The sequence below is a fragment of the Prinia subflava genome, chromosome 25 (assembly GCF_021018805.1).
Source record: "Prinia subflava isolate CZ2003 ecotype Zambia chromosome 25, Cam_Psub_1.2, whole genome shotgun sequence".
NCBI classification, from domain to species: Eukaryota; Metazoa; Chordata; class Aves; order Passeriformes; family Cisticolidae; genus Prinia; species Prinia subflava.
In genome coordinates, this window is record NC_086271.1 from 3,486,670 (window position 1) to 3,497,996 (window position 11,327).

General features: G+C 47.7%; 1 protein-coding gene across 1 annotated transcript; it reads left to right on the plus strand.

Annotated features, from left to right (window-relative positions):
- Window positions 1-935: 935 nt before the first annotated feature.
- On the plus strand, window positions 936-2,974 carry LOC134561901 (uncharacterized). Its single transcript, XM_063419245.1, has 4 exons — window positions 936-1,089; window positions 1,360-1,365; window positions 1,652-1,768; window positions 2,266-2,974. The coding sequence occupies exons 1-4, from the start codon at window positions 936-938 to the stop codon at window positions 2,958-2,960; spliced, it is 972 nt and encodes a 323-aa protein (XP_063275315.1). The 3' UTR covers window positions 2,961-2,974.
- Window positions 2,975-11,327: the final 8,353 nt, after the last annotated feature.

Consider the following 11,327-nt stretch of genomic DNA (forward strand, 5'->3'; position numbering starts at 1 on the left):
CTGCCTTGCTTTGTGCTTTTGCTAACAATATTCACTGCTTTGGGTTCTTTAACCCAGTTCAGGGCTCTGCACTGGCTGTGTGCAGCTGAACTGAAGGGCCACCACGAGCCAGGGGAGCTCTGCCTGCTCAGATCCTGCTGTTGAGGAGAAGAGAGGAACGAGGGCCCAGGCTGGGAGGGAGCTGTGGAGAGGCTGCTCTGCACCCCTGCCCCAGCCTGGCTCTGATGGGTGCTGTGGGCTGTGATCCCTGGAGCTGAGGGGGCAGAGCCCAGGGGCTGCCTGAGGGCACGGGGGAGACCTGAGGGGATTTGGGGCTCCCGAGGTCACTGCAGTCCCTGGTGGGGTTACCTGAGGGGATTTGGGGTTACCTGAGGTGATTTGGGGTTCCTGAGGTCACTGCAGTCCCTGGTGGAGTTACCTGAGGGGATTTGGGGTTACCTGAGGTGATTTGGGGTTCCTGAGGTCACTGCAGTCCCTGGTGGGGTTACCTGAGGTAATTTGGGGTTACCTGAGGTAATTTGTGGTTACCTGAGGTGATTTGGGGTTCCTGAGGTCACTGCAGTCCCTGGTGGGGTTACCTGAGGTGATTTGGGGCTCCTGAGGTCACTGCAGTCCCTGGTGGGGTTACCTGAGGTGACTTGGGGTTCCTGAGGTCACTGCAGTCCCTGGTGGGGTTACCTGAGGTGATTTGGGGTTCCTGAGGTCATTGCAGTCCCTGGTGGGGTTGCCTGAGGTGATTTGGGGTCCCTGAGGTCATTGCAGTCCCTGGGAGGCTCTGTCTCTGTTAATGAGCTATCAAGTCTCTCAGCATGACTCAGAAATGACATCATCCCATTGTGAGATGCTCCGCCCAAGGGGAGGAACCAAGCACCTGCCTGGGTATAGCTGGAGGCTTTGGCACACCTGAGCATTGTTTTCTACTGGATTCTCAGAGGATGAGAGCTACAGAACTACCACTGGATGTGCAGAGGAAGACCAGGGCCTTCTACGGGATCACTGCTTCCACAGAGTCCACTTCTCTCACTTCAGGAGGACTGCAGCCACCATTTAATCACACTGCTACCACCACCCTGACCGACAGGCTGCCAGGTTGTATGCTGACTCTGACAGTGTTTCTGTATTATTGCATTTAGTTTTATTTTCCCATTAAAATGTAGTTATGAATTGGAATCTCCCACTAGTTTACTTTTCGATTAGTACATGTTTTGGGACCCAACATGGGGTGAAGTCAGAATTACAGTTCTGTGTCACAAACACCCCCTGTTCCCCACGGTGCTCCCTTGGCTCCCATGCCTTGCTCTCTCTGTTTCTCTGCACAGGGGGAACTCCCTGCCTGCTGTAATGCTCTCCTGTGAACAGGGAATGGTAAGAAAATGGCTTTATTGGTTTGTTGTGTCTGCTGCATGATAATCTCTAAGGCAGTGAACATCACTAGAAATATGTGCTCAGTTCTGTCTGCTTGTCCTGGCCTGGGCTGCTAAATCTGAGTCGTCCTCAGCAATTGCACCCAGCCCTGGGGGGAAGAAGAGCAGAGAGGGGTTTCTTCAGCCTGTCAGGCCTGGCACAGTGGTTTTTGAGAATGCTGAGTTCCCTCTGGGTGTCAAAGGTGGCACAATCCTGCTGTGAGTTGTGCTTTGTCTCCTCTGTACAGCTGCACCGTGCGCACCGTACTCAGAGACAGAGCAGAGAGGAAAAGGAACCAAAGGAACTTCCCTGTCCCTGGGATCAGGAGGATCCAGGAAGCTCTCAGCCTCTGGGGTGGCTGCTGGTGAGTGCAAGGGGTGGGTGCCTTTGTGGAGAGGCCCTCCAGGTGCCCCAGGGAGGTGGGGCACAGTGGAACCAGGTGTGCCCTGCCTGAGGGAGCTCCTGTGCTGGAGATCCTCTTCCCCAAGAGCCCTGCTGGTGTCCAGTGCCCGGCACAGAAGGGCTGGGATTGGCACAGCCTGGGCCAGAGATGTGCTCTGGTACTGGGGGAACTGCAGGGCAGGGAAGGAGGGACAGGCTGGGAGCACTCTCAGCAAACAGGAATTCACAGGGACACTGTCACTGCCCTGTCATGGCCCCATGTCTCACCCATGGAGACAGAGCTGGCTGAGCACGTCCACAGCTTGACTGGGGAAGGCACCAGGAACTGGGAAAGGAGCTCAAGGAAGGAATTTCCCACATCCCAGCAGAGCCAGCAGGAGCCGCTGCCATCAGGAGCAGATGTCTCCCAGGCAGGAGTGAGGATACATTGCACAAGGTAAGCCCTGGTTTTTCCTTCAGGAACAGGGGATGGAAAACCCAGGCAGGTGAACTGGAAAGAGGAACATCTTCCACAGGAACTCATCCACAGCCAGTTCTGTGTCATAGACAGAACTCTGGATGGCACAGGAATGATAACAGGACTGATTCTCTTGAAGGGACCCCAGGAGGGGAGCAGCGTGTACCTGACCAGCATTGGAGGGGCCCTGCCTCTGGCCAGGGGGAGGACAGGGGCACTGGGATCTTTGTGTGGATCCTTGGCCTGGACCTCTGACCACAGAGATCTGGGCTCAGCTCTGGTGGACACTGAGGCCATGCAGCTAGGTGGGAGTGGAGCCCCTTTGTGTTCCTGGGGGCAGGAGGAGCCCAGCAGCTGCAGGGGTTTAACTGGGACCAGGGGCAGGAACGCCCCACCGTGCCTGGCCCAGAGGCCCCGAGCACCCTGGGCCCAGGCTGTGCCAGAAATGGGCATTCCAAATTCCCCAGGGACACCGCTGGGCTCGTGGGGGAGCTGCTGGTGGGACAGAGGGCAGCAGACCCCTGCACACCCTGCCTGCCCTCTCAGCTGGGCCCTGTGCTGGGGCTGCTGGGAGCTGAGAACAGCAGGGACACAGGTACACAATTCTTCTCAGAACAGGAATGTGCTGAACAACACCTCAACAACGACAAAGTGCTGCGCTTTTTTTTTTGGTTTTTTTTTAATGAAAACAAAATAAAAACCTAAACAAGACTTGTCTCAGCGTGTCTCTGTGATTCCCACCCAGGAGATGATTTGGGCACTGGGCAGCCCAGGGGAGCTCAGCAGGGCTCCGGGGCAGCCCCACAGGGCAGTGCCCGAGTCCAGTGGGCAATGGGAGTGAGCACGGCCTGCCAGGGCCTGAGGGGGGTCAGGGCACCACAGAGGGCGGCAGGGAGGGTTTCACACTAGTGCAGGGTCATCTGAGGCCCTCATCAGGGGTAATCTAGGTCACAGGGGTCATTTGAAGGTAATTTTGGGGTTACTCTAGGTCATAGGGGTCATTTGAAGGTAATTTTGGGGTTACTCTAGGTCACAGGGGTCATTTGAAGGTCATTTTGGGGTTACTCTAGGTCACAGGGGTCATTTGAAGGTCATTTTGGGGTTACTCTAGGTCATGGGGTCATTTGAAGGTCATTTTGGGGTTACTCTAGGTCATAGGGGTTATTTGAGGTCACAGGGGTTACTTTAGGTCATTTGAGAATTTTTCGATTTTCAAGAGGTTACTTTAGGTCATTTGAAACTCCGATTTGGGGTCATTTGAAGGTCATTGTGGGGTTACTCTAGGTCACAGGGGTCATTTGAAGGTCATTTTGGGGTTACTCTAGGTCACAGGGGTCATTTGAGGTCACTAGTGGGGTCACTCTCGGTCTCAGGGGTTACCCGAGGCCATTTGAGCCTTTTCAGGTTGTTCCGGGGTCCCTGAGTCCATTTGGGATTGCTGGAATGGGAAGCCCAGGTGGAACCGAGGCTGCCTCTGGACTTTGGTGCCCCAAAGCTGCAGCCAGGCCTGCAGGACGAGCAGCCAGCACAGCTGGACATGGGGGACGTCACACGGGGGTCCAGGGCTCCAGAGCCCCCCACATTTGGGACCTCTCCACTGGAAGAAAAGGATGGGAGACGTGGGCCACCAGTAGCCATGGGCAAGGACTTGTAGTGATTAATGAGCTTATACAAACTGTAATTTTATTTGTCATGTTTATTTTTGTTCTCTGGATTTGCTTGCCACACTGTTTCAAATGTTCTTCAGGTTGTTTACAAGTTAATAACTAGGGTTTGTAAAGACAAAGTGAGAAATAAGAAGAGGAGAGATTGAGAGGAAAGCTCCTGTCTTTACAAAGAGTTTGAAGGGTGAAGCTGTGGGTGCTGATGTCTTTGAAGTGGGTCTTAATGTCTCTGTTGATTTCAAGCAGCAGGTTTGTTGCAGAGCCAGACAGGCTTGTACGCTGGTTGACTCTCTCCATTTATTCCAATAAAGTTTCAGGACTCCTCTGTTTCCTTTCTGGACATGAACTTCTGGCCTTTGTGGATTTTCCTGATGCTGGAAATTGCTGTACCTTCTATTCTCAACTACTTGTGGAGGCAATGGAAATACTATACCTCTTTAGAACTGCTCCTATTCGTTGATTTCTCTTGAAATATTTCACCTGTTCAAATTGTAACAGAGCCCCAAACATTTTTTTTTTAATCCATGACAAACATCTCTCAAGAGATGGAACTACTGCAGTTCAGGAAGCTGCAGGTACTCCCCTCATTCACCTCCTCTCTGCTGGCACAGACAGGAACCTGCATCCATCTCAGCAGCCTTACCTTGACATCTCTGCAGAGCCCACCAGCATCCGGAGTCACTCTGCTCCTCTGCTCTGCCACCAGCACTTAATCACCGTTGTTACAGCCCCTGCTGTGGTTATCACTGAACAGTAATTACAGCTGCAACATTCCCCTCCCAGGCAGGAGGATATTTGTCCTCTCCCCTCACCACACCTTCCACAGAAATTTCTTCTGTTTTGAGACCTGGCAGTAACGTGGGGTTTGCTGCTGAAAGTCTCAAATGTTTGTTTTCTGCTTGCTCACTTGCAATATCTGAGGTGCTGGTGCCTGGCAAAGCTGTGCCTCTGCACCATCAAGCATTCTGCAAGATGTGACAAGACAGTCTAAAAACACCCAAATTCCCACTTTTCCCAGGACTTTTAACTTGCTGCTAATCCATGTGACTCCTTTTCAATGAGATCATCAGATCTGAGAAACAAACCCTGCATTAATTTTGCATCTTATAATTCTGGCAACTTCAGCTTTTGCTACTGCTCTGAGTTGGACTTGTTTTCTCCTTTTGACTTCACAATTCTTTCTCACTTATGTCTTTGTAAAGGTACATTTATATCTACATGGATTTGCACCATGAGTTTTGCAGCACATTTCTGGGGCAATGTGCTCCATCCATGTATTATAGGCCTCAGAATCACACACTGAACTAAAAATTTATCCCAGAGACAAGATGCTGCATTTCTTGAGGCTGAGAATTGATGAGGAATGGTCCTGCATCCCTGGTTTTTACTTGTGGTTTATGGGGAAAATAAAATTTATGCTGATAGATTAGAAACATTTGAGGGTTAATTTGATTTCATTCAGAATTTAGTATAATTTTCACTTACAAGTCCAGGAGGAATATCTATCTATATTGAAGGATATGTAAAATTGATCATAACTTACTGGAGATAAAGAGGTTTGAAGAGCTCCTCCACAGTTCAGTCTTGAATCCTTGCTGGAAATTAAGGACATGGAACTTCCCTATGAAGACAGGCTGAGAAAGCTGGGAATTTTCATCAAGCAGCACTCACCATGCTTGCTTTAAGGGAGTCACTACAAAGAGAACAGGTGTTTTATTAATTTCAATTTTTTACAGAACAAATGAGGTATTTTTCCTTTTATTTGGCACTTACATGATGGATAATCCATCTTCAGACAGCTACATTTCAGGTCCATATCTTATTAATAGAGATAGACCTTAAATTCAATATTCTAAACTGCTCTAAGCAGCATTTCTGTCTCCATGTTGATTACTTGAGAGCCTGATTTTTAATCACAGACAACTTAAAGTGCATTTCAGTTCACAGTGTTAGAAATTGGGTCAAATAAATAAAACACATGACATGACTTTTCAGGATGGTTTACATGTACCATAAGAAATATAAATCTGTCTGTGATTTATGCCATAAATGCTTTTACAGTTAAATACCAGCAATGCAATGAAAGCAAATGCAAAACCTTGAGATTTGAGTCCTAAAGATTTAGAAATTATTGACTTACATTTTTCTGTACAAGTCTCCCAACCAATTATTGTAGGTCATTTTGACATTGGCCACATAAAAGAGAGCTGGAATTCCTTAGTTCCTACACAAATTATACTGATTGCATCTACCCTGACGTAATCCACAATTCCATTATTTCTTCCTTTACTGAGCTTTCCTCTCCAGCTTCTTACATTTTTTTACCATAATTTCACAATCTTTGCCTTGGGTGTTTGGATGTTTTGTTGGTTTGGGGTGGGTTTTTGTTGTTTTGGGGTTTTGGGTGGGGTTTTTTTTGAGGGGGGTTGTATGGGGCAGGGTAGCTGCTGAGCATTCTCTTCAAAGAGGTTTTTCCTACATTAAGGGCAGTTACTAAGTTATTATGCCTTTTAAGAGTGGGAAGGGCTCATAAAACACAAATACACCCATCAATATTTACCTGAGCAAGAGGGGAGGTTGGGAACGGGATGCAGTTTAACTTAAGTTTAACAGTGTTCCCAGTTGAGGCCACATCAAGCAGAAATATCCAGTGTTTGTCTCCATGGACAATCACACTGACAGTGTTTTGCAATCAAAAAAAAAGCAAGAGGTGCCAACACAACAAGCTCTGTCTCCACCTTGCCTGATACAGTCCCCTGACACCGCCCCATTTCTGTGTTCCCCCTATTAAATTGTCCTTGTCCAGGCTGCTCCTGTCACAGATCTCTGGAGCAGCTCCCATCTTTCAGAGCAGGATTACTTATCCTGTGGCCTTTCTCTCTTTCACAGATGTCTAAACCCATATACACCTGTCGGATTTCTATCAGCTCCTTCCTGGGGACACCTAATCTATCTGTCACTGGCAATCTGCACAACAGCCATGAGAGGCAGGAGCCATCCTGCTAAATGCAGCCTGTCCTGGCTACCTGCAGCCAGGATAACATTTGATTCCTGGCTAAACAAACACCTCAATCACTATTTTTACACATATGAAATGCACAGTAGTAGATAGTTCATATTTTATGGTTCTGCACGCTTCTGTTCTAGCATGGGGTGGCACACAGGCAGCAGAAAACCCGGGGGTGTCACACAGAGCACTGGTGTCTGCCCTGTGCCTTTAAAAACTGACCACACATCCCATTACAGGAATCCCGTAAATGTCAGTCAAGGCATAATTAGTGTCTGCAAAGGTACTTCCTGGCAATAATTGATTTCTCAATCCAGATCCCAATCTGCTCCACTGATATTCTTTAATGACTTTCTGAAGTCAGTGATAACAAATTGGATAAGAAAAGATGTTTTTGTCAATCTGGAGGGCTCACAGGAGACACAAAGGCGGAGTTAACGTGGTGCTGTTGCCAAGAGTGACTGAGCAAACACTGTTTGCAATTACAATTCACCTCCCTAACTTCGTTTCCAGCAAAGCAGCAGCACTTTAAGTTTAATTATGGCAGCCCCAGAGTAAAGCAGAAGGAGGGGGAAAAATTGCTTTCCATCACTTATTTGTTCTTCTGTCTTTCACACTTCTCGGCAAACTCCATCATGTAATTAAACTCTAAAGGCTGTTTGCTGACAACCTGTGGTCAAAGATGATCATGGTGCTCCAGCCAGGTCCCCTCCTTCCCACAGTGCCAGGTCCTGCCAAAGTGCTTCCTGTGCACAAATTACTGCACATCCAAACCGGGTCACTGGCAGGCAGGCTGTGATGTGAGCGTGGCTGGCAAGTTTGAAAAGCTTGCCATTACAATTGCTTAATGAGGAACTACGTTAATAGCCTGTTCCTCCCACACCTCACATCCCGAGGAAAGGGTAAATTCAGCCATTAGAGTGGCTGGAAAACACCGGTATCTCATTTCAAAATTCCACTCAAATTCACCCCTAAGAGTAATAAGCTGCTGTGGCCTCTAATTCCAATAAAAGCAGTATATAGTATGGGGAGGGAGAGCTGGGGTCCCCAAGGGAAGGGGAACTCCAGAACATTTTCAGACATCATGGGGAAAAAATTGAATTACAAAGATTTGGGAACCTTAATGCCATAAAAAGCAATCCCAAGATTGTTTTATATTGCTTTCCAGCTTATATCTGCACACTGCAATATACCAACATATAAACTGATTTTTCTTCTACTACTGAAAAATCAAATAAATGAAACAGAGACTCTTGAAGGACATTCTACAGCGATCAAAGCTTGCCAAATTTCAATCCTGTGAGTAAATTGAGACAAGGGACACAGTCCTGTCATTTGAACAGCCTTCTGGCTCTACCTGGCTGCCTCTCTGTGGCTTATCAGCCTAGAAAATGAGAACATTCTGGGTCTAAAGTGACAGGAGAAACAATTAAACACAGAGTGGGATCTAGGATGAGCCAGAGGAACCTTTGGATCCAGACAAAATCATAGTCAGCAACTCCCCCACCCACTGAGCACTTACTGTGTATGAAGAAACAGCTGGCAGAAACAAAGGCTCCAAGCTGGGAGAGATCTGGCTGCCGTTTGGATTAGGTGCAACCCCGTGGAGGAAAAAAGGGATTCTTCTCCTCACTTCCCTTTAAATACAACACCTGTGAAATTTCTGGCAGGTGTAGGGTGCTGGGGCCAGCTGCAACCAACTTGGGAGAGCCTGGTGAGGACTGGTCCGTGTCAGGGAGCAGGCAGAGAGCCAAGTGTCAGAGGTGACAAAACAAGGTGGCTTTTGCAGAGACCCACAGGGTCAGCGCAGGTGTTTGTGCAAGTCAGAAAGATGCTGAGGGCTGCTGAGGTAGAAAGTGAGCATGGAGAGGAGAAATGCCCCAGGAATTTTGGGAATATTCACTCTCCAGCTGGCTCTGCCTCACCCCAGCATCTCTGAGCTCCTGCTCTTTGAACAAGGTTTCCTTGTTCCAGTTTGGCACTTTTGTTTGCTCTAAGCATGGCTTTAAAGCTAGAAAGTGGCTGATCACTCTTGGTGAGCTCACTTTGAAGAAAAGTCTCCCACCAGGACTGCAGGGAATCACAAACACTTCTCAAACTGCCCTGGGTGTTTGCAGCAGCAGTCCCAGCTGCTCCCTGTGAGCTGTGGCAGCCTGGGGATGCCACCCCTGCAGCCCCTCTGTCCCTTGTCTCAACCTGGAAGGGGCTGAGGCACGGGGATGATGCATGATGGTGATGACTGATGGATATAACCCTTCTGCCCCTCCCAGTCCTGCATTTGGCATTTTTCTCCACCCAGGCAGGAGTAAGTGGATGATTAAGGTGTGTCCCTGTATGCCACAGGCTGATGTAGAGACCCCAGATGCAAACATCACCACTGTGGCCCTGAGGGCAGTCAGACTTTGCTTCTCTAGCTGCTTAAATCCCTGTCCACCTGATTTTTCCACCATTTATGAACCCTCCCTCTGTTCCCAGCATCTGGGTTTCAAATTCATACACATTGTGTTGCCTGTAGTTTTCTTTAGTCCTTGACATGTTAGTTAATCTAATGTCAATTAAACTGCTGGGAATGTCAGCATCTTAATTTTCTGGGAAGCTGCTTGCTTCTCAACACATTCTAATCTTGAATTTCAGCCTTTTTTCTTCCAGGCCTGGACCTTTCCTAAGTACACATAGACAAAAGCTCCAAATTATCCTGTGGTTTGGTGATTCTGAGCAAAATGTGCCCTGGGGCTTAGCCTGAGAACATCAACTCATTTTCTTTAGTGACCCGAGACAGATAACCAGAGGCTGCGTTTCCAAAGGTGAAAGGCTGCTGTCACTAAGCCACTGCAGCAACTTAATTGAATGTTTTCTCCCAGCACCAGCAGCAGAGGCTGCTTTTACTATTTGTTCAATGCTGGGATTAGGATGGAGTATTTGCCCGGCTTGTCTCCGAACAAAAACTGTAAAAGAAAAAAAAAAATGTTTGCAATTCCTTATTGAGTGCCATCCTGACATATCCAAGGGTCATTTGCACAGTTTTCCAGCCACTCTGGGTCAAAACTCATTTCTGCTTTGGTGAATCACAGTCAGGATGGCTTTGTTACATGTTATGACCTGCCCCACATCCACAGATCATCAAACATTTGAATTAAATAGCACAAACACCATAGTGCTTTTTATTTCTCTTCTTTTTTCCCACAGAGCCCTTGCATACTTGGGGTTTTTTTTCCCTCTTTTTTCCTTCCCATTCAAAGGCAGCTATAAAGGCTTAATTCATCATATTTTGTTTCCATTAGGCTTGGGATGGGATGGGGTGTTTCTCTGGGGTGGGGAGCCTGGAGAAGGAGTCTCAGGATGTTCAATAATTTCCCAGTGGGGCTGTGCAGATCAGCTCACAGCCTCAACCTGAGAACGTTCGCTGCTCTTCCCCGCCCCTTTGCACGCACACCCTGCTAATGGAGATGGAGGAGAGATAATCAGAGAGGGAACAGGCAGCTCTTCACCATTTGTGAGACTAATGAGCCCCTTCATTTAGTCTCATTATAAATATGTCACCTCTGGCACCAGCCTTTGGTTCTGTTCCTAGCTACATCAACATCAATTTCGAGGCACGCTGATGCATCACTAACACACACGACAGCCAAACCTCTCCTTTCCAGCATTTTTTTGTCATTGTAGTGTCTGAGACCTTCCCCTCCTCACTGCTCCCCCCCTCAAGAGGCAGAGAAGCCCAGATTGAAAAGTAATGAGACTATTAATTAGAGCTTCTCTAAAGGAAACCTATCCTGACTGGGTGTTGTCTCTCTCTCACTCTTTGTTCCAGCCGTGTTCTGTGAGATTAATACTTGTTTATACAGATTAATACAATAAATTAATATCTCCAGCTGGGGGTGGGGGGGGGGGGGGGAAATCAGCCTGTGTAAAAAGCCTGATTATTCCTGAGGTGGACAGTCCGGGCTCATTTTGTGGAGACACAACTATTTTGTCTTCTTTGCACCTCTTTTCTTCTTTAAAAGCCACGTTTTAGGGCAGTTGCTGGGTGCGGCAAGGAGGAGACACAGAAATGTTTCGTAGGCTGCTCATCAATTTTGGCTGTTCACACACTGTCCAGGCCATGGGGGTGGGAATCTGTTTCCTCAGCAATTTAGAGGTCTGGCTGGAGAGAGTTTGTAGCCTCCTGTCCAAGAAAATGCAACCCTCTGTCGAGATTTTATAGTTCAACCACATGCATTGAGGACTGAGCAGATAATGGCTGATTTTAGCTCAATTAATCTCTTTATTGAGAAATGTAAATGTAACCACAGTACAGATGAACAATGCAACACCAGGTTATGTTCTACTGTCATGGATCAAAGTACAAGCTGTCCAGGACATCAAGTTGTTCATTTGATTATTACTGTTTATATTG

Bases quoted from the DNA above. Each gene is read 5' to 3' on its own strand.
- LOC134561901 (XM_063419245.1), top strand. From the start codon at position 936: ATGAGAGCTACAGAACTACCACTGGATGTGCAGAGGAAGACCAGGGCC. The intron at 1,769-2,265 runs GTGAGTGCAAGG...TTTTTCCTTCAG, and splicing joins AGCCTCTGGGGTGGCTGCTG to GAACAGGGGATGGAAAACCC.